The sequence below is a fragment of the Vigna angularis genome, chromosome 8 (genome assembly GCF_016808095.1).
Source record: "Vigna angularis cultivar LongXiaoDou No.4 chromosome 8, ASM1680809v1, whole genome shotgun sequence".
Taxonomy (NCBI): domain Eukaryota; kingdom Viridiplantae; phylum Streptophyta; class Magnoliopsida; order Fabales; family Fabaceae; genus Vigna; species Vigna angularis.
Window position 1 is genome coordinate 5,370,683 of NC_068977.1, and position 24,253 is coordinate 5,394,935.

General features: G+C 39.3%; 1 protein-coding gene and 1 pseudogene across 1 annotated transcript; one reads left to right on the forward strand and one right to left on the reverse strand.

Moving 5' to 3' along the window:
* Positions 1-1,906: 1,906 nt before the first annotated feature.
* On the reverse strand, positions 1,907-4,785 carry LOC108345200 (mediator of RNA polymerase II transcription subunit 32-like; annotated as a pseudogene).
* A 13,517-nt stretch (positions 4,786-18,302) lies between these two features.
* LOC128193463 (uncharacterized) lies at positions 18,303-19,595 on the forward strand. Its single transcript, XM_052866768.1, has 2 exons — positions 18,303-18,651; positions 18,934-19,595. Exons 1-2 carry the CDS (start codon positions 18,575-18,577, stop codon positions 19,196-19,198), a joined length of 342 nt encoding a protein of 113 aa, XP_052722728.1. The 5' UTR covers positions 18,303-18,574; the 3' UTR covers positions 19,199-19,595.
* The last annotated feature ends 4,658 nt before the right edge of the window (positions 19,596-24,253 follow it).

The window sequence follows — 24,253 nt, forward strand, 5'->3', positions numbered from 1 at the left end:
GAAAGTCCAGATTAAGACAAAGATGACAAATTAAATGTGGAACCAAATGGAGACTTGCTGGGCTGCCAACTAGACCCAAATGATGTAGAACTTGTATTGGAGGTAAGGGAGTTTACTGCTGAAGAAGAAGTCGAGGTACTAAGTCCAAAAGTTTCCTCTTGTCTAAGTATAGGCTTTTAACCCAATGGTTGTAGAAGCCTGGGCACTATGCACAGAACCACTACCAGCACAAACAACAGATCATGAGAGGCTATTTACAGTTTTAGTTGCCGAAGAGATGAAGCCAAAATTACCAAAAATGAGCTACCAAAGACAGTGCAGCTAAGACTACCAGCTCCTACATCCTGACTTCTTTTAGTTTCCAGCGGCTCTAAACCAGAAGATGATAGAGGTAAGCTTGTTGATGGGACAGGAGAGGATCTGAACAGAGAGAGGGACGTCCGACTAGACGACCCGCAGCGGCGCGATTTGATTCTGACACCGAGAAGCCGGCGCGTGGTAACCACGCGCCCGAGATCTGATGGAAAGAGGAGGCGCGTGGAGGCGCGTTGAGAGGAGTCTGGTCTTGTTTCCGGCTGGGTTGGCCGTCGCTCGTGGAGACGCTCCAGATTTGCTGGTCACCGGTCGAAACTGTGACGGTGGCCGGCGACCGACGACGGAGTGGCCGGAAAGAAGCGCTGCGTAGCGGCGCGTGACAGAGAACTGGCTCTCGAAACCAGCGTGGTTGGCCGTCGCTCGAAGAGACGGTCCAGATCCGCAGGTCACCCGTCGAAACTGTGACGGTGGCCGGCAGTGGCGACGACGACGGCAGTGGCGGCTGGCGGTGGCGAAGTTAGCAACGATGGCTGCGAAAAGAGGCGGCGACAGCAGTGGCTGGCTGGGTCTGGAATGGTGCCGACTGTGGCACAGATTTAAGAAGAAGATAAATGCCCACTAAAATATGAGGGGGCTGCCAATTGAAATAGTAGGGGCTGCCAGCGGCCATGGCGGCCGGCTGGCCGCCGGCAGACAACAGAAACGAAGTAGAGGATCAGAGAACTTGCTCTGATACCATGTGAAATGGAATTATATTTAGACACTTGGTTCTCTTGAATGTTACACCCTTCTCCTTAATCCTATATTTATAGGATTAATTGAATGGAACACACCTCACACACACTCACATACAACACATACACACTCACAACTCACATACACTTAAACACAATAACCAATAATTCTAACAAGCCCTTCACCAATTATTTCTAAATTTGACCAAAATGCATCTCGAATGAAGTTGGTGAAGATGTTTGTGAAGTTCGAGCTTCCTTTTCGTATGAAGTTACAGCTCAAGAAAAGCAGCTACTAATATCTCAAAGCTATTTGTCTCCGATCCAAATATTGTTCACTGCATTATTCATCATTGCACATCAAATGAGGTGACATTCTATTATTTTAATGGTGAGCACAAAAAGTTATAGTTTCTTTAAAGGATCAAAATTTGAAAGAGAAACTAAAAATAAAATCGCTTAATAGTTTAATGACAAAAAACATATTTAACCCATATTAAAGTCATTTCAATTTTCTTTTCAATTTTTTTTAATAAACTTTAATCTATTCTACAAAACACATCCTATAATAATAAATAATTATAGAACATTTTGAAACGATCAATCCAAAATACTTCAAAATTAATATAAACTTTGCATACTAAAATATTACAAAATTATTTTAAATTGTACATTCCAAAATTACCTTTTAATTTGTGGGCATCTTCTACATGTTCAATTTCATATTTAAGAGTGAAATGAATTTAAAGAATCTGTTACTGTTGTAGACTTCGTTGGTCCTCTTATCAATTCTTTTCAACGTAATGTCTTATTTGGAATGCAGTTTCGGAATTGCACAACTTGTATACATTTTATAGTGTTTAATAAATTCACGGTGGAACTCATACGATTTTTTAGGTTAAAATAAAATACATTAATTATGACCAACATAAAACTAAGGAATGTTGTCACAGATGCACAATACACATAAGTTGCATTCTTTAACAGCTTAACAAAGAGCTAATACTTAACATGGTATAAAATGCCGAAAGCAGTCTACCCTAAGAAAGATCAGTATAGAGAAATATATAACATTAATCATCAAATTAATGCTACTGAGTAGCATCTTTAGAAAACCTCGCATCGAATGGAGCTTATGGATGGGAAAGAGCTGAATTAGCAGAACTAGCTCCAGAACCATGCTGCAATTCAATGACAAGCCATCGAACTGCTTTACTCATTTGTTCCAACCGAACTGCACTTATGGGAGGAAGACCAGTCATGGTAGCTTGTCTAGGTTTTCCTGCCACAGGCCTTGTTGCCTCATCCACTAGACACTCGGATCCTATTCTTTGCTTCACAGACTCCACAAACTCCTCAGCTTGATCACATGCTACTCTAAACAATTCCTACTTCTGCTTAAAGTTCTCTAGAGCAGTATCTGTAGCTGTTGTTTTAACGAAACCAGCATTTTCTTTGACCTCTAATACATTTGCAGCAGCAGAAACAAAATCTTGATAGGCATTATTAAGAGAATCAACTACGTTGTCCATTGGGCTGCTTGTGTTAACCAAATAAATTCTAAGATTCTTGTTACTACAGATCCTAAGGAAAAGAAACACCGAAGGAATTACAGCTCAAGAACAGCAACTACTAATATCTCAAAGCTATTTGTCTCCGATCCTGATATTGTTCACTGCAAATACACCAAATATTCGTATGAAAGACTATAATATCACTATGAAAAAAAAAACGGTATGAATTGTTGAATTATCAAAAAGGGAAGACTGCTATACCAAGCACCCTATAAACATGTACACAGATCCACCAGTTAATTTTTTCTCACATAGGGGATATAAATATTATAAAGTAAAAAAGTATCTGATCAGAAATAAAAATATAATAAAGTAAAACAAAAATTGTTGGTCATGAATCAAATACAGTAAAACTAAAATCTGCCAAACTGTGATATCATAAATTCAAATCTGTCATTGTACCCAATCAAGAACATTTCGATTCAACTTATAATTGTTTTAGGCACAGTGAACATGTTCAACAATAACCATTCAACATAAATATTAATTGATTGAGGCAGATTCTAATGACATAAACATTGAACCATATTTCTTCTCAAGAAAGGCATTCAGATTGATACCACTGTTATCACCAGATTGATCTGTAGCAACATTCTTAGGGCATACACATAATTAAGAGAGGTAATACAATTTAGATGATGTGCAAATTCGACTTTGAACTTAGAAGGCCACTGGAATCCAAATGGGAAAACTTTCAAAAAGACATCTTAATACTACTTTCAAAAGGAGCTGAGGGAGATAAAATCTCACTCGCACAGATAAAATGTCATTCAAATCACAGTCAAACATAAATTGTTTCGTTTTACAATGATTCTAAGTTTAATCCACCATCTTGAAAAACCTCACCACTTTCATCTCATCTTGTTTATTACCAACTCCTTTCCGGAATGAAGATAACACAGGGCCTCATCCTCATCCACATCCCCTTTTTCTTTTCTAAAAAAGAAAAAAATCAAAAGAGGATAGTGTCATTAGTTAAAAGAAATTTCAGCACTTTTCTTGGTCTTGGTTCCATTTTTTTCTGGCTTGCCTTAGTTCATCTGTACCCAAGTTAAAGAGAAATGCAGATTCCCAAGTCCCCACACAAATACAGCGTTGTGTGGTTTGCTGAGCTGTGATTGTACTAAATTCACATGTTCCTATCCTCATGATATGAATTTTGAGTGTCCTTTGAGGTTACCTATTAGTATATTAGAGGCTAAGCCATTCCTTGCACATAAAGGAACAGAGAGCTCTCTACTCTCTAGTGTCTACACAACTGCAACTTACACAGTTTAGAACATTGTAATACAGAAAAAAAACCCAATAAGCCTATTATAATCCTTTTTCAACCCAAGCTTACAGCAAAAACATAGAACCCACCCAATAGTATAAGAATAAACCAACTGACAGAAACAACAAAACAAAACATGCATGCTCACATACTCCTGATCAATCTCATCTCGTAGCGTCAATTTCAACCAATAAATCAATGTAAACACATTCATACTTGGTTGTACTCAAATGCTTAAGAGAAGGTTAGAAAAAAATAGATATTTCATAAAGTTAGTATATGGTAACTAAGAGTGAGCAGGAATAGAAGTTTCAACGGTATGATTTTACGATTGAAAATATCTAAAAGCTAAAAGTCAGACCAAACAGCAGCTGAGAAAGATGCCCCACCCAGGCAAATAAAATGGCTTTTACAGTGTCACAATAAATAAATATCAAAACCTGATTTTCAGAGTTTCACAAGAACTCAATAAACAGTCTTCAAGTTTTCCGTCAAGTTTTGAAGACATCTTCCGTTTCGGTAACTGACTTCACACATGTAGAAGAAAATAGCTCCCACAATTGTCATTGTATAACACAACACTCCCAAACCACAAAACAGCAGCAGTGAAACAAAGAATTGGTGTTGTTGATTGATGAACAGAAGGCAAACAATCTCCTCTTCTACCACTCGATCGTCATCAATCACCACCGCCTGTATCACTGTGTGCTGCTATTGAGCTCCATCGAAGATAGTGGCAGTTGGGAAATGTGAGGTTTCGGTTGAACTTGAGTGAAGATTATTTATCGAGAAGAATTTTTTTTCATTTCTAGAGATAAAGTTTTGAAAGAAAGAGGTTAACCTGGCCCTAGTCCTCTCCCAACTCACTTCATGGTGGCTTTGATTGACATTGCAGGTTGTTATTAATGTTGGTGTGTCGAAAGAGGAGCTTTGTTATGGTATGGTGAAAGACGCTTGTGAGAAATTTCGTATTCCATTTAAGAAGCAAAATAGAGACAAGGAAAAATTAATTTCTGTTGTAGAAGAACAAACACGGGTTATTGCGAACATGTTTTGTAACGTAATATATGCACTTATTTTAATATGAATGAAAGTTAGGTCTTGACAATTCAAAGAAAAGAATAACCATAATTTACGTTAAACATCATTTTAATCCACCTTACCTAGCCTTGCTTTGGTTTCAGCATTTCCTATTGGATCCATCCGACATCTGAAACAAATTGAGCTCAATTCATTTCTAGAAGGCCTGTTTGCAACGACTAATATATTTATTTTATTCCTGTTTTAACCCATTTTCGTCTGGATTGACTAATATATTTATTTTATTGTATTTTCCTAATAAAAAGAAAAAAAATATATATATATATATAAAAATAAACAAAAAACAACGTTCTTCCTCGACCGTGCGCGTTCGGCTCCTTCCCCTCGAATGAAACCGTTCGTCCTCTATTGCAATGTTGTAGACCGTTTGTCCTCGTTAAGCTCCTCCCCTGCATGCTCAACCGATCGTTATTTATTGACCAATATCTTCACCGTTCAGTAAGATGTTAATCTGGTATCGTTCGGTCACACCTGTTAACGTTCGTTCAGTTCAATTGATACCGTACGGTTAAGTGATATTTTAGATACCGTTCGATCAAGCTTTGATTTATGCGGTTAAGTGTTGATGCGATATTGGTCGGTCATGTGTTAAGTTTTGACCATTCGGTAGACGATCGTCCAAAACGCTATGTGTTCGACCAAGACTTAAAACGTTCGTCCTAGTTGTGTCAGAGAGCTTTAACGTTCGACCTTGGTTCTGTTTTAATGGTTGTGAGCGTTCGTTCTTAATTTCGATTCTTAGGTTTGAATTTTAAGTGTCCGGTTTTGTGTTCTCAGGTAACGAGCGTTAACGTTCGATCTTGGCATGTGTTAGTGTTTGTTTGCGTTCGACCTGGATCGGAGTGTACCTTTTGAACGTTCGGTCTGTGTGTTAGTGAGTGTTAGAGCGTTCGGTCGTATAATGTGAACGGTCGTTCGTTTTCGGTAGCGTTTCTCGTATTGCCCGAGCGTCCAAAAAGTAGTGGTGTCTTAACACTAACCGCGTTCGGTCGTGTAATGTGAACGGTCGTTCGTTTTCGGTAGCGTTTCCCGTATTGCCCGAGCGTCCTCTAACAAAAACTCGTGTCTGATGAGCACGGACTCCGGCAGCACTCGTTTCTCGAAGTATACCATTAATGTTGACTATCGCTTTTGTATCGAACCAAACCCGCAAACGCAACTACAATTCAAATTCAAAATATAAACAATCAAAAAACTCAGTTTCAAACAAACAAATCAATTTTCAAAACATTTTATGAACTTACATTCTTATAACCTCCTTCTTTTGAGCAATCCATCTAGGCCAATTCAATCAAAGTACAATCGACGGGGGAAAAAACCCTAACAAAAGGCCAAGGACCTTATATAGAAGACGGACTGGGTGGGTGGCTCCTCTTGGAATCGGACAACACGGGAAGCCAGCGAAACTCCGACGGAACTCCGGTCGCCAACAAACCGCGACGCTCGACGGAATCAAAGGAGTCGAAAGAAGACTCGATGGCGGGCTGGGGAGAGAGGTCGACGGACTCTGTCTACGGTTCAGAAATATTACCACAATCGACGGTCTGACGACCACCGCAATGCTCCGGTACAGTCGAAGAACCGGCCACCAAAGCACCTCTGCACTCCAAGCAAGCAACCGCGTCGACCGATTGCAGACGTCAAACGCCTCGAAGGGTGGCTGGGTGCGATGAAGACGAAGACAGAGTCTTTCTCACGGCGCTATCTCACTACCTTTCTGTTTCTCTCTCTACCAAACCCTATAAATTCAAATTCTGAAAACCACAAATGACCCCCACAACTTCAAACTCGCGCTTTGAATCTTCATTTTCCACGTCAAATTAATTTCTGAAAACCAATTACACGTGCACCAATGACATTTTGACACGTGGCCCGTGTCAAAATGTTGTCATACATAAGAACATCAGATTTAAGACCGAACGCTACAATAACTAATTCACCAAAACGAACGTTCAAGATCTTAAACCTAAGAATATCAAATTACAGACTGAACGCTTACTAATACACCTAAAACCGAACGTTCCAGATTCAAACCTAATAATATCAAATTTAGATCGAACGCTCAGGATTCAAGCCTAATAATACTAAATTCAGCCGAACACTACAGTCACCCATACACGAAGACCGATCGCCAAACGCTAACGCTCGTTACTGGAGGATACAAGACCGAACGGTTATTTGGCCGACCACTATTGTCGAGCACTGTTGGGACGAACGTCTAATATGTTACTAACTTTCACCCATGGACGAACGCTAACGCTGGGTACATCAGAAAATAAAACCGAACGCTCATAGTATTTTGGTCGACCACTAATTGGTCGAGCCATTTGGACGAACGCGCGTTCTGTAGAATTCTGCAGAATCGCACCAGATTTCCAGAAACCCCAATTTCATCGCGTTCTTTCCAGATTTGCATCAAAATACAGATTATTTCAACAATCAAAGAAGTAAAACTCATTGTGCAGAAACAACACTGGGACAAAGGCCAAATAAGTGGAGAATTCAGGCAAATGTTTTGCACACAGGGGTCAATTGTGAAAATGACATTTATTTTTAAGTGAACCAATCTTTTATAAGACTTATTAGACATATCAGTGATGTTCTGGCATTGATTATCACATTTATATCGAACTCCATGCCCAATGAACCATTCTTTGTAAAACTCATTGTGTAGAAACAACACCGGGAGCAAAGGCCAAATAAGTGGGGAGTTCAGGCAAAGGTTTTGCACACAAGGGTCAACTGTGAAAATGTCATTGATTTTTAAGTGAACCAATTTTTTTAAGACTTATTGGACATACAAGTGATATTCAAGCATTTATTATCACATTTATATCAAACTTCATGCCCAAGGAACCATTCTTTATAAAACTCATTGTGGAGAAACAACATTGGGAGCATAGGCCAAATAAGTGGAGAGTTCAGGCAAAGGTTTTGCACATAGGGGTCAACTATGAAAATAACATTGATTTTAAGTGAACCAATTTTTTTTAAAGACTTATTGGACATACAAGTGATGTTCAGACATTGATTATCACCTTTATATCAATCTCCGTGCCCAAGGAACCATTCTTTGTAAAAATCGTTGTACAGAAACAACATTGGTAGCAACAAAATAACAACGTATCATACATAACCAAATAAGATCCAAAAATATCCAACGTATCATAGCATTGGTGATTTCATCCTCGTGATCAACTTCCTCCATTGCAACAATACCTACACTACCAAATAAGATCCAAAAATATTAGAATAACAATGTATCATACATAACCAAAATCATCCACAAACAACATCATACATATATTATACATTCATTCCACTCAAATAAAAAAAACGAACCTTGAGTGAACACAACGTGTGCCGGTTGGAACACACACGAAGAAAAATGTGTGGGTGGGACTAACAACCCAGAAAACCCCTCTTTTTCGTACACTCCGGCGGCACTCCGGCGATGCTCCGGCGGTGAATGCAAAGGTCCAACACAGGGAGGGAAGCAGGTGGGACGAATCGAGACTCAGAATGCGTCCCTAGTTCGCTGGGTCGGAGGGAAGACGATGTCGCCTTCGTTTCGTTGGCCAACGTCGAAGCTGCGACGGCCGTGAATCGGAACCGACTGGAGGGGTTGAATAGCTCCGACACGGCCTTCAACGTTGTCCGGCGGCACTCCGACAAGCACTCCGTCGGACCTCTCTCTCTCGAACTCCCTTTCTCCAACTCTCTCGGCCTCTCTCTCTAGGTCACAGTCTCCCTCTCAACATTCGCGCTTCTCTCTCTACAATATTCCAAATGAATTTGAAATTTGAAATGCCAACTTCTAAACCCTGCCCGCCCCTTTCCACGTCAGATTTCATTTCGTTTTTCATATTCCACGTGGACCGCTCACATTTAGACACCTGTCCCGTGTCTAAATATTGTCAAAAGAGGTTGTTTAAGTATCATTTTCCTAAAAAAATATCATCTCATCCAATTCAATATAGTATGTTTTTATCTCATCAATCATTCCATACTATTTGTTTTAGAAACATAAAAGGGGAAATGACTAATATGTTTTTTAATGTGGCTTATAATTATGATACTTTTCCTTTTAGTAATCATCTCTCTTAATTTTTAATTTTATTAATCATGTATCTTAATTTTTAATTAGATTTTGATAGTTTACTTTTAATTATAAACTTTATTTTTTAAAAATAGATATATTACTTATCAAGAATAAAATAATAAACTTATTTTTTAAAAGTGATAAAAAAAAATTACATGTGAAGATGAACAACATAACCTCAATTTCTTTAATTATCTGGAAGAAAGAAACTAATAACTAAATTGTTCAATTAGGACGTCGTGAACAAAATTTATCTTTTAAATTGTAGTGAACAAGATAAGACTAATTTAAAACTTCGACTTCAAAGTTTTATTGTTGATGCTCTTAATTAATTAATCAGATTTGAAAATTTTTATCAATTATGTTTAAATTATGTCAATCTTTAATAAAAACAGGAACAATAAAATGATCATATAGTATTCATATCTTACTTTATCCTTTTTCAAATCTTCTTGATTTTGTAGTTACAACAAAAAGATAATATTTTGTAACAAACATTAAAATAAGATTGTAAAATAATGTGAAAAATAAATTTCTTTAATATATATATATGATTTATTTTATGATTATTATTTTTGAATGCATTATTTTACCCTTCCAATATTATTCCTCAAGATCCACCGGTTGATTTGGTTCAAAGACGTGAATTGTTTCTATTTATCTAGAGAAACAATAAATTCATGAATTGAGAAATCTTCACATTTTGTTTTCTTACTCATTTAATATTAAAGATATTAATCTCAACGTGGCAAATGTGACATCCGGACACTGACGACAACAAGAAGTGATCATCGGTGTAAGAGGCACGATGTGCAAGAGCGGTTCCTGGCAGGCTGGATGAATTGAACATACACCGGAATGAGAGGGATCTAGAGACTGTGTAGGTAGGTATGAAACTATACAGTTGAAAGATAACTTAAAGAGATTCATTTGACTACTCATATCACCAAATGCATTTATTTTTCGGTAGCCTATCTCATAAGAACATTACAAAAATTATTCATATTTAATTTTATAATTATACTAATATATAAATATATATTAATTTTTTGTTGTGTATATAATTTTTATTCTTATTTTACTTGTAACCGAATTTTCAATTATTTTAAAATATTTTGAATAAAATTATCACATGTTTTTTCTTTTAATATTTGTAGTTTTTACCGTTAATGTTTTTTATCTTATATATTAGCTTAATCAATTTAAATATATTTTTAACGTAAAATATAACAAAAGTATTTAAAAAATATGGATAGTTATAATAATAATAATAATTTCAAAGTCTCAGATATATCTATATGACTATCAGCGAAAACTGTGTTACCTAATTATTAATTTTATATTTATAGAGTTCTAGTCCACAGAAGCTATTAATCACTCCTTAAGATACTTATGAGTAATTAACAAAGTTTTCAGGTAAGGTTGTTTTTTACATTTATAAATACAATAACAAGAAAAAACACCAGAGTTTCCTTCTAAGTTCTACAAACTCTAAATAATATTCTAGGATGATATTATAATCACTTTATTAAGAGCTGAGGCTCCATAACTCATGCATGACTTCAGCGTCGGAGAATCTTCACAGGTACCTCCCCTCTTCGATGGTGAAAGTGGACGAGTGATAAGAGTTTAAGAAGCGCGAACGACAACAATTGAGGAGAAGCGAGCGTCCCGGACATCTAGAAGCAACAAAGACACACCAAAAAACATCTGTAGCGAAACATTTTAGCGCCCTCCGTAGCGCCGAGTGTCATCCCATTGATACTGCAAGGAGCCAAGACGAGCGCTCGGTCTCGACATCGTTATTTCGGATCAACATCAAGAATCTACAACAAGGTAAAAACTACACCAAAAAAGTTATCATCTCTACATGAAGTTTCATCAGCAAGTTCATGATGCTTCTCAGCATTTCAAGTCACCCTGGTACCTCCTCGGTTACCAAAATAGAGCTCATAAGGAAAGTTTTTGAGGAAAGACCCTGGATGCCCTTATCAGCCGCATCCTCGTTGCCTATGGAGAAGACGGTTGTCACCCAGAGACAAACCCTTTCGGCGCCTCCAAGTCCGCCGCATTGTCCGGCCCAGCCTCCGCGTCTTCTGCAGCACTCACGACATCCACGCGTCGTTCAATTTTTCCTCCACGTCGTCCAACCCAATTTCTATTACCCCAAACGTCAAACTCTGGACACCACTACTTAATCACCAACATCATCGACAACTTAGTGTTGGCGAGTGAATCTCTGAATAGATGATTACTTCTCTGTTGTGGAGGTTTTAATCTGATCTCTCCTCTATATGGCCTCCGTCGGCCTTGCCACAATCTGCCACCGTCGTCAGCTAGGACACCCTCCAGCACCGTCCACAAGCCCTCATCGAAGGTGATACGACTGTCGCGATCATACAAATTTGATTACACGAAAATATATGTAGTATAAACTAGGATGTGACTCCTAGGTCGTCTCTCAAGGACCAATATTGTGGTTCAGTCTCAGATTTACACACGAAGTTGGGGGGGGGGGGGTTTGTGATTTTGGTTTTGATGTGGTAAAATTAAAATTGACTAGAAATTAAATAACACAAAATTAAAAACACTGAAGTAAATTTTAACGGTGGTAAAAACTGAACGGTAAAACCAAAAAAATGTAAAATTCGTCAATGCTTGAAATGAAAACATTGTAACAGTAAACATGCAGAAATTGTAACAGCCGTGTTAAATAAAATTTACCCAAAACATCGGTGAAAATGAACAGTAAAAACGACGTTGAAAATAAACCGAACGGAAAAATACATTGATTGAATTTAACGGTTTAGAAAGTAGTAAACGGTAAAATAAAGAGACAGTAAAATTAAAAGCACTTAATTGGAAATCAAATTTAGCAAAGATTCAACACTTGAAATTAAATTCCTGGACAGTGAAAATAAAAATTACAATAACACACTACACGCTTCAGAAAATAAATCACTGTTGCACTGTTTGGAAAATGAAAATACAGAGAGTTGATTGAAGGAGGAAGAGGCAATAGCCTCCTCCCAGACGTGGGTAGTTCCTACACTACTCCTAAAATCCACACTAAAATCTAATGAGATTTTCTTCTCTGCCGCTGCTTCTCTTTTATAGCCAAAACTCATAAGCATCCTCCCGTGACTTCTCCTTCATTTCAACATTTTGTTTTTGTGTGGCAGCCTGAATTCCTTTCCCGTGACTTGTTTTTGTCTCCCCTTCCACTCCTAGATTTTCTTTCCTAAATGTGCCAAAATAAAGAAGGTGGGGCCTTCTTCCATTCAATCCAGAATTTGCGTTTTTGTTGTCTCGAGCTTCTTTCATGGAAATTCTTCAACAGTGGGCTCCCACTCCAAACTGCTGTAGCTTCCTCTACTGCCATGGCCGTGAGCTTCACTTCTTTGCTTCCACATTCCAGCTCTTCTTCATTTTGTTGCTTCACGCACATCCTTCTCCAAGACAATATCTTGTCCTTTGCCCCTGAACTGGCCATAGTCAATGAATAAAATAATAATGTCCACACATCTACATGCTTTTCTTCTTTCAGGATCACCATTGCCGCCACTTCCTTCTTCGTTCTCCATGCGTTGCATTTCTTGAGCGTGGCAGCACCTTACGGCTTCTCACGTCCAGCACCTTCCCCCAACTTCCCAGAATTGAATCTGCACCTGCCGTGAGCTTCTCTTCTCCGAGGATGGCTCCAACACGTTCCAGCTTTCCAATCATCATGCCAATCTTATCTGCTACTGGACTTTGTGGAAGGTGCAGCTGGACAAAGAAGCTGCTGTATCAGCTACTGGTTGTGGTGGACCGTGAGACGTGTGTTTTCATCTCCTTGCTGCCAGCGTTTTCAGTGAGCATGGATGAAGATATGAAGACCTCTGGACCAGTTGCTGCTTCTCCCATTTGCAGAAGAAGTGTTGGACGTTGCTGGATGGTGAGTGGGTCGTGGTTCTTCACTCAATTCCTATGTCATCTTCTCCAATTCTGAAAATAATATTCCCTTAGTGGTGGCCCCTTCTCCATCCAACTTCACGGTTTTAGTTTCAATCCATAAGCCAAAGAAAGATTTTCCAATGCTAAATGGTGGCTCCCATGTTATTCCTTTTGACAACTTGCATAATGTTCATCAACTTAACAAAAAAACAAGAAGAGGGACCATGTAATTCACAAATACGTAAACATCTTTGTGGTCCCCTCCATTAATGCCATCTACAAATAATGTGCCTTATGGTGTTGAATTTGTTTCAAGCAATTTCCAATTCCAAAATGAATGTGCCGTGAGATGCATTTGTAAGGTGGTCCCCATTGGTCTTTTTGTTTAATTTGTTTCATCTAACAAGTCTTTGGACATGCAAAAGTGTGGGGTCCGCATGTGCTATTTTCACTTCAACAAATTCAGCACACTTGCATTTGGGAGTTGGAACGTGAATTGCTTCTTTCCAGCATGTATCTCTTTCAATTTTTCTTCAATTTGATACAAGCAAAAACTATGTGTCCGTGTGCTTTAGTAGATTCACACTTCCAGGACGTAGCATCCTTCCTCTCATGACCACCAAATGCCAAAATGAAGGTCACTTGATTTATCTTTAAGTCCCAACACATTTCCAAAATTTTCTCTACAATTAATAATGAAAATAATAAGCTTAGATAATTCAAACTAATTAAAATAAGAATTTCTGATCAAATTAAGCACAATCACTAAAAATGGGAAAATACTGGACAATTAAGCACAATTCCCCGATTAATTTTAGTACAATAAACTAAGTGAAGTGAAGAAAATAATGATTCATCAGAGGGCACCAGAGGAAGCTGGACCTACAATATCTTTAGGAGGTCCTCATGCGACTATTCTGGCTCCACGCCCGTCGCGCCGTCTGGTCCAGCCTCACGTCACCCGCCACACCGTCCAGTACAGTCTCTGTGTCATCCGCCGCGACCAGGTTTGCGTCTTCGCCAATAACCATGGTTTCCGCATTTACAATGGCAACCCCTACGGCGAGCAATTCCGCCGCGGGTGTCGCACTCAACGTTCGTGACAGTGATTCACGAAATCATTTCTCACGCCTCTTGTGCAAACTCGATGTCACCGCGATTCACTGTGAACGCGACAACTAACACCTCCATCACCTTGGCCTGAACGTTATTTTTAAGGGTTAGTTACCCATGCCTTCATCAATTAACCCAGTAGTCATCGTCGTGGGAGGCGGCAAGCCCACCCTCATCGTTAATAGCTCCTTGGGAAGCTACACTCCACCATCGCCACCCTTCCTAATTACTGGATGCACTGCCAACCGCCGTAGATACGTGGGGGTCTGCTATCACGAGCCCCTGGCCGATATTCTCCATCTGGTTTCTTTTCTCCCTGCTCCGTATCAGATGAGAAATCATGAAGGCCGCAATGGAATGCACTCAGGCCACCTACAACATCACCAGCAGCTTCTCCATTGCCGTTTCAAGGCTGGCTTCTTCCAGCACCGGTTACAGCAACGCCATGAATTCTAATCTCAAAAGAACCGTTAAGGGGTTTCATCTCCACTACCCTCGCCTTCGAACCCGCTGTGAACAAGCTTTGAAACCCAAAAATCGCGCACACCACTGGCAAGGCCGGAGCCGCCTAAACAACAACCTCCGCCTCTTTGTCATCAAAACCTTAGGTGGCATCTTCAACCGTGTCGGTGCCGTCGCAAGGTCACGGCCAGGTCTGACTGACGATTCTGCCAAGAGCTCGGTTCCAATCACATGAGCAAGCTCACCGACAGCAAACTTGTCGGTTGCATGGTAGACTCCCACACGAGAGATCGCCAAACAGATCGTGGATTCCAGCCCCATGCCATCCACCTCACCGTTCAATTCCGCCTCCGCATCATCCGTCGCCCTTTTAGTGTGTGGCAGCATAATTAGATTCCAAAGGCTTAATTTCTTTTCGAGCCTCAACCGGATGACTCAACCGGATGCCTCTTAACCTTTATTTAACGCCTCTCACGCAATGTGTATCCATACAGTTATTATCAATTGTTCTTTTATGCAGGTTGGAGGACACCTACAAACTCATGTTACATTCCGACCAACCATGATCAATTCTAATATGCATTTTTCAAACGTTCAATCAAGACCGAACGACCACGTCTATATTTTGATATTATTTTACAGGTCATAAGGTCTAAAGCAATTATGAGTTCATCGTAGTATGAATTTCAAATTTTGGTCTCCAGATAATCAACTAACGACCAACCAGTCTTACTCTCTCGGGCGATTGGCTTTATAGCATAATCTATTTTGGATATTAATTGTCTAACCTTGTAAATGCATTGGTTTATTTAGCTATTCTTTTTCTCATTCTATAGTGCAGATAAACACATCTTGCATACAAAGGCGGACGCTAGAGAGTCGTTCATGCTGAAACACAAAAAACTGGGGAAACACTCCTATACCTGGTAGATGTTCGTCCTAGAACACCCAGGTGCATTGAATAAAGGGATACACTCCCTCTGGTCGATGTTCGCCCTATAACACCCAAAAAATCAAACCTAGGGATCATCCCTTAGTCTAGGTTACGTTCGCCCAAGAACACCTAGCGAACGTAAACATAGAGTCAGTCTACTTATTATGGAACCTGGCAGCTACTCGGTCCTTCGGCATCACACTTGGCCATCCATGACCTCAAGTGTTCCAGCATTTGGCTGTTTAGGCTCACATGTTTTCGGTCATTCGACCTCAACCGCTCGGTCATCCAAGGCTTCCAGTGTTCAAACATTCGGTCGTTCAGCCTCACAGGTTTTTGGTCCTTCGGCCTCAACCATTCGATCATCCATGGCCACAAGCGTTCCAGCATTCGGCCATTCGGCCTCACTGACGTTCGGCCACTCGGCCTCTACCGCTCGGCCACCCGTGGCCTCAAGCGTTCCAGCATTCGACTATTCGGACTCACTGACGTTCAGCCACTCGGCCTCTACCGCTCGGCCATACATGGCCTCATGTGTTCAAACATTCAACCGTTCGGCCTTTGCGGCCTCAAGCTTTCCAGCTTTTGGCCGTTTGGCCTCACATATTTTTGGCCCTTCGACCTCCATCGCTCGGTCATCCTTGGCCTTAGGTGTTAAAACGTTCAACCACTCGACCTCCATTGTTCGTCCATCCATGGCCACAAGCGTTCCAGCAATCGACCATTCGACCTCACTGACGTTCGGCCACTCGGCCTCTACTGCTCGGCCACCCGTGGCCTCAAGTATTCCATCATTCGACCATTCAGCCTCACTTCTCCTCAATTGTGGTTGTTCGCGCTCCTTCAACTCTTATTGCTCGTCTACTTTCACCATCAAAGAGGGGAGGTACCTGCGAAGATTCTCTGACGCTCAAGTCAGACATTAGTTATGGAGCCTCAGCTCTTAATAAAGTGATTATAATATCACCCTAGAATATTATCTAGAGTCTGTAGAACGTAGAGGGAACCCCCTGGTGTTTTTTCCTGTTATTGTATTTATAAGTGTCAAAAAACAACGTAACTTGGAAACTTGGTTAGTTACTCATAAGTATCTTAACCGCTTAAAATATCTAAGATATTTTATCTAATAAAAATCTTACTATGCATAAATGTTTCAGTACATATGTTTTCTGGTGTGTCTTTGTTGCTTCTAGATGTCCGAGACACTCGCTTTTCCTCAATTGTTGTCGTTCGCACTCCTTCAACTCTTATCGCTCATCCATTTTCACCATCGAAGAGGGGAGGTACCTGCGAAGATTCTCCGACGCTCAAGTCAGGCATGAGTTATGGAGCCTAATTTCTTAATAAAGTGATTATAATATGACCCTAGAATATTATAGAGTTTGTAGAACGTAGAGGGAACTCGTGGTGTTTTTCCATGTTATTGTATTTATAAGTGTAAAAAATAACCTTACCTGAAAACTTGATTAATTACTCATAAATATCTTAACCGCTTAAAATATCTAAAATATTTTATCCAATAAATATCTTACTATACATAGCCTATTCAACCTCACTCCGTTCAGCCGGTCGGTTAATGACTTTTATTGCGAACCGATTTGTTGCCTGTTAACTTCTTCTGGATTGATCGTCACTAACTATAATACAATTTGCACATACATTAATTTGAAATTTAATATATTTCTTTATTTGTTGTGTTGTTTTATTTAAATTTGATACCGAGTTTAAGAGATTCAAATCTAAGATAAAAGAACTAAAGTTATTAATTAGAAATGAAAGAAATAAAATGCGAAAAAGTAAAAATAAAAAATGAAAATTATAAAATATAAATGAAAGTACTTACATACGTAAATGTCCAACAATTTCTGCCATGTACATACCTTTGACACTTCTGAAAGAAAAATGATACTTGAACAACCTCTTTTGACAACATTTAGACACTGGACAAGTGTCTAAATGAGATTGGTCCACGTGGAAAATCAAAATGAAAATGAAATCTGACGTGGAAAGGGGGTGGGCAGGGTTTTCAAGATCTACGTTTCAAATTTGAAATTGATTTTGGAAGAATTGTAGAGAGAGAAGCGCGAAGGTTGAGAGGGAGACTGTGACCTAGAGAGAGAAGCCGAGAGAGTTGGAGAAAGGGAGTTCGAGAGAGAGAGTGGTCCGACGGAGTGCTTGCCGGAGTGCCCGCCGGACAACGTTGAAGGGTACCGATTCACGGTCGTCGGTACCGATTGATGGCCGTTACCGATTCACGGCCGCCGCAGCTCCGATGTTGGCCAATGAAGCGAAGACGGAATCGTGTTCCGTCCGGCCCAGCGAAGTAGGGGCGCGTTCAAGGTCTCGCTTCGTCCCACCTCCTTTCGTCCCTGTGCCGGAGCGTCGCCGGAGCATCGCCGGAGAATCGTCGGAGTGTGGACTGTTCGGTGGACGAAAAAGAGGGGTTTTCCGGGTTGTTAGTCCCACCCACACATTTTTCTTCGTGTGTGTTCCAACCGGCACACGTTGTGTTCACTCAAGGTTCGTTTTTTTATTTGAGTGGAATGAATATATAATATATGTATGATGTTGTTTGTGGATGATTTTGGTTATGTATGATACGTTGTTATTCTAATATTTTTGGATCTTATTTGGTAGTGTAGGTATTGTTGTAATGGAGGAAGTTGATCACGAGGATGAAGTTTATTAAGACAAGAAAAAGGTATGTTGAGTTATATTATATTTTCATAAATTTAGGATTTTTATGTATTTAAATAGAAACCATATTTTTGAGCTTGATTACGGAAGAAATGGAGAATATGCATTTAGTGGTGAACTTGAAAAAATGAGATTGAAAATCTCTTATAAACTTCCTTTGAGTATTAAGTTTGATCCGGATGAGTATTTTAATTAATTAGTTAATTGTTAATTATTTAAAATGAATAGAGAGAGACAAGAAAAGGTTTAATTTAGAGAGGGGAAAAGCATTGTCTTGTCGTGCCTATGTGCAGAAGCTCAAAGCATTGAACTCATTCTCCTTGGGCAGCATCAATGGCGGCAGAATCATCTCGCAGAAACCCCAAACGTCCATTTGTGGAAGAAGATGATGAATTAAGCAAAAAACCACCGTAATTTCTTTTCCTTTATTCTCGCAAGTAAACCCTAATTTCGTTTGTTGTTATTCAGATAATTGTAGTAATAAGTAGACTTGATTATCGGGATTAGGTTATTATACATTGAATTCTGTGTTATTTTGATTTGGGGATTACTGTCATGTTGGTCACCTCCTGTCTAGTTCAAATATCTGGCATTTCTTAAAGAGAGTTTAAATTAAATTCATTGTGCTTGAATATGAATACTATGTATTAAGTTTTCGTTTTCTGTTCATTCACACCCCATCCGTCTAGCAGTTCCAGCAGCACGCCCATGAGAAGCTTGAGAGCTGCAACGTTGGAAGCATTCATGTCCAGTTGCATCAAACAGCAGCAACGACAACACACACCGTCTTCAAGTCCAGCCGAATTGGATGCACATGTTGAGATGGGAGAGAAGTGGAAAGCTGACACAGACCTTGTTTATTCCAGCATGGGCAGCGATGGTGTGCAGAACATGCAAAAGTGTAAACAAAATGGAGGGCCCCACATGGCTTTATCTGACAGAGAAGCAAAAGAGTGATGGAAGAAATTCATTAAAGGTTGCTAAAGGGAGACAACAGCATGGCAACCTGGCTAGAAACGCACGAGGCAGCACCAGAACGAGACTTGAGAATTTGGCTTTAAAAGAGTGAGAGGTCGTGAGTGAGAGGGTTACGCTTGGGAGGAGGAGGCTCTCGGTTCTTCTCCTCCAAGTTCAGTAGATTAGTTTTGAACTCCAGATAATGCAATGTAGTGAGATTGTTGTATGAGAGTAGAGGTGCCGTGAGGTACTGTGAGGTGCATAGGGAGTTCCAGCCGAGGAGAAGTCACGGCAGTAGGAGCTGTTGGTGATTGGCACAGTAGACGTTTACCAATTTGAGGTGTACGGTTCAAATTTAATTTTCTGTATTGTAATGAATTTTAATTTGAATGAACAATGTGATTTAATTTCCTGTTACTGAATTGTAAATTTTATTCTACTGATGCGATTAAATTTCTGCTGAAATCTGATCTGTGTTGTTGTGTCTGCCATTTAATTTATACTGTTGTTGATTGTTTGCAATTTAATTTTTACGTTCGTTTGTACTGATAGCTTTATTGTGCGAGTTTACTGTTCCTGCAATTGCGTTTCTGCTGGTTTTGAATTCTGCACATTTACTGTTTCTGCATGTCAAACCGTTTAGTCTTTAACGTCACTGTTAGAGATCGTTCGTCCATCTTTGATATGATTTTTATTTGCTCTATGATGTTCGGCTTGTCTCTGTGTTCGTGCTTGTTGTTTATCGATCGTTCGTTCTTAATCTTCATATCGTTCGGTCTGTTAGAGATGGAATGGCTCCTTCATTTATACTTACATCTACCGTTCGGTCACAGTATGGACGTTCGGTCTTTACCTTGCTGCTTTAACCGTTCGATTGATTCTTTATTTTCTGGTTTAGCTCTGGTCTTGGTACCTTTAGCTTGCCGAATGAATATTCTTGTACCGTTCGGTCAATAACGTTCGTTTTTGTGTTTGGTTTAGTTTTCAATATCATTTTCCATTGCCTGTTATCTTCATACCGTTCGGTCACCTAATATCGTTCGTCCTTTTCATTAACTGTTTAAGCTGCTTTTACCGTTCGGCTTTATTGTGCTCATTTCTGATTTACTGCCTTAACCGATCGGCCTTGTTATAAGAACCGTGCGGTTAGGACGCTCGGTATTTAGCCCTTCTTTTTCCACTACGATTCTACCCAAAACTATTATAAGGAAGAAGAAAAATAAAGAACTGGTAAAATTTTTTACAAACTTTGGAGCAAGAAAAAACATAATATTATTTCATCCATAAGAATTTTTATGTATAGCATAGCTGCCTTTTAATAAAAACATTGTATGTCAACTCAAAAACAATCGTAACTAATTGAGTAGATATATATGAATTAACCAGCATTGACTATGTTTCCTTTTTCATCATGGGTATCACTTAAAAGCCACGCGTAATCCTTGGACATCATTTGAAGTTTATGGGCAATAGAAAAATTTCTCAAACTCGGATCAGGGTTGGCATGAATAATATACACACGAGGACCAAACATCGGAGCTGCGGCAGCCGTGAATCGGTAACGGCCGTGAATCGGTACCGGCGATCGTGAATCGGTACCTGAATTCAAATAAAAAAGGAGCGGCCCTAGTCAGCTAGAAACATGATTTGCATCTCCCACCATAGATAAGAGATGGGTTAAGAGATGAGTAGAAATAAATAAGAAATAGAAAAATAAGTTCAACCGTTTTTTGAAACCATTTCTTCTCTTTGCCAAACCCTAAACAAACATACAATATTATTTCCCTTCTTTTCTCACTGCGATTCTACCCAAAAATATTATAAGGAAGAAGAAAAATAAAGAACTGGTATATGATGGATTGGATGGTAGAAAGTGGTGATTTTCCACCTTGGAAGCACCCAAAACGAGCTGGACGTGAGCTGCAGAGTCCCCTCTGGACTTCTCCCCTCCCAGACTGACTCTCTCTGCCTCTGGATCGCGTTTTTAAAGAAAAGGGCTATAAGTGATTTTTCGCTGGGCGAGCGTTCACTTCTCGTTGGGCGAGCGTCTCCTTTCTGGACAAGCCTCCTCTGCGCGCTAGACGAGCGTCCCCTTTGGGCGACAAGCGTCTGGACGAGCGTCCTCACTGGGCGACAAGCGTCTGGACGAGCGTCCTAGCTTGCTGTTCGATGGGCGTTCGTTCTCTGGTCAACGAGCGTCCGTTCGCTGGGCGACGGTCGTCCACTCGCTGGGCGACGAGCGTCCGCGCAGGCTTATTTCATCCTTCTAAGTCGCGCCCGGCGCCCCTTCTTTCGCGCCCGGGCGTGAGACTCTCTATAAAATCGCGCCCGGCGCCCTCTCTTTCGCGCCTGGGCGTGAAACTCTCGGAAGAACAGCGTCCTCTTCTCGATGCCAAAAGCCAAATGATGCGCTCCAATTCTTTGATAGTATCCAATCCTTATTCTACTTCGAAATAAACAAACAAAAGCATCAAAAAACATTTAAACAGTCAAAATTATACTTATATCAACAATTATATACTTTTCATGAGAATTAACACTAAAACTTACTCAAAAGCACAACAATTTAAGCAACAAAAACAAGTAAAATTTACACCTATCACTCCTCTCAGCCAAAGGTGTTAATTATACAACTAATCACCCTGCATGATTTTATGCCACCAAAGATCTATAAATTGACGTACACATATCACATCTCTTGATATAGTTTCCAACAAAAAATATCACAAATCAAGATTAAATTTTAACAAACAATTATAGACACATCCAAATCCACATTTATGTTTGGCACCACTTACTGTAAACAAAGGCTAAAAGATGTCAGCATAAAAATTGACAAACCACACGAAAAGATGCTAAAGGAATGTGCTGTACCATTGTCCTGATGCTGCAGAGCAATAAAGCCCGGTATTTGGATCATAATAATAGCCAAAACTGTTGCTATAATAGTACCTGGACCATTAAATATTGATGTCAGAACAAGCTAATAACAGCTCTTTTTGGTAACAGAATTCATTAGAAGAAGAAGTGGGTACAAACCCTCAACTTTTGCCACCTCCTTAATAACATAATGATTTTTTTTTTGGTTTTGAAATTTACAACAAAGATAAATAATGTCATGTATATCAGACTATTTCCCAAAATTTACATGGAAGAGAAGAGCCATACCCAGAAGATTCATCATACACATAATCATTTTGCAATGCTCCACCTGAAAGAAAAGTAGAACAATGTTAAGTAAATACTAATCAAATAAAAATCAGTAACAAAGACTTTGGAGGCCAATTTACCTACCCTCAGTGCCAGAATTTATGGCGTCCGATGAAGATTGACTAACTATATTATTTTCATCTGTAGATGGCTTACTGTTATCATCCTCGTCAGCAAACATATCATAATCACCTTCACCAGTGCTAGAGGCTTCTCCACTAGCCAAATGTTGATTTGATGGGCCTTCTTTTGCCCGGGCTAACTTCTCATATCCTTCTGAAAAGGGGAGAATGTAGAAGGCATAAGCATTAAGTAGTTAATACCACGAAACAGGCACCCTTCACTCCTTCTCATAAACCTAAATATCGACAACATCATAGAAAGAAGAAAGAAGAGCCAAGGAAAAATTGACAATTAATAACCTGCCCCAAAATCCAACACTTAACTAATATGGAGGCCCAAAGATAGTTTCTCCAAACACTAAGAATAAACAAACACCATGTATGATATTGATAATAGAACAATAAGTTCTATCTTGCATCATGACCATAATAACAACATAAGTTGAACAGTATTATAATAGTAAAACCAAGTAGTTAAATCAAATAAATTATAAAATCAAACAGCATATTACATCGTGTTGTTAACAATGTAAACATAATGAAACAACAAAACATAATATAATTAGAATAAAGCATAGTGTATAACACTAACCCGCTTCAAGATCAAAAACCTCTCGCTTTTCATGATAAACATCTGCGAAAAAGGTCAAGGAGCCAAAGTTAAGCATAATGTAGGCATAGCAACTAAAGAAATAGTGAATCAAAACAAGTTGCATGACATAGAGTCTCATCAGCCTATCTAAATGATTACATGTTTACACAATGCATAATATCTACAAAGCCTGGAGGGATTAACTCAACTGTATTCACCATTTTCCATCAGCTTCATAACATCCTCAGTTAGCTGGTCAAATACAACCTTAGTCTCAACAGACATTTTTGCCTTTCTATCACTATTACCTTTTAGCCTTCTCAAGGCTTGCAAAACCTATTGGAAGAATATCGGTTAATACTGCCCAACTAATGAACCTCAAAAAACTCTTAACGAAGTAGATATATGATATATAATTCCAGCCTAGTCAAGTATAAAGATTTACAAGATATAAAGAGAACATGTAAATGAACATGATATAAAATTAATAATTGCAGTTAGATACAAGCCAAATATAACTTTAAATATTGTTTCTTATATTTGTATCTTTATGAACACCATTAATCCTTTATTTTGAAAAAATGGCAATTAACAGGCTTTCTCTGATAACGGTTTAGGGTTGCCATACTCAACTCAAGTTAAAAGTAAATTTGCATACGCAACTATGGAGTCAACAACAGATTCGGGTTCTCTTATTTTCTGTATTTATTTGTTCCAACTTGAAAAGCACAATGTCAAAATTACACATTCCTTACACGTTCAGATTTGAGAGTAAAATATTTTTAACTGGATAATATTTTTTAAGGATATGAACTACCCTTAGCAAGAAATTCCACAACTCCTTGGCCACATAAAAAACCAATGATTGCCTAAACAAATGGATGATCTACAACTACTCTAGAGTGAATTGGAAAATAAATATTGTATTTTACAATGATACTTCAGTAGAACAAAGAAATAAAAAATCAGAAAATTAAGAATGATAAAATACATACATATTGTTTCCCTAGGGACGGAACCACCTGGGACGAAGCGACACCTTCAATGCCTCCCTAAGTCGCTGGGCCGGAACGGACGAAACACGATGTCGTGTTCGCGTCGAGCGCTCCACGTCGGACCTGCGGCGCCGTG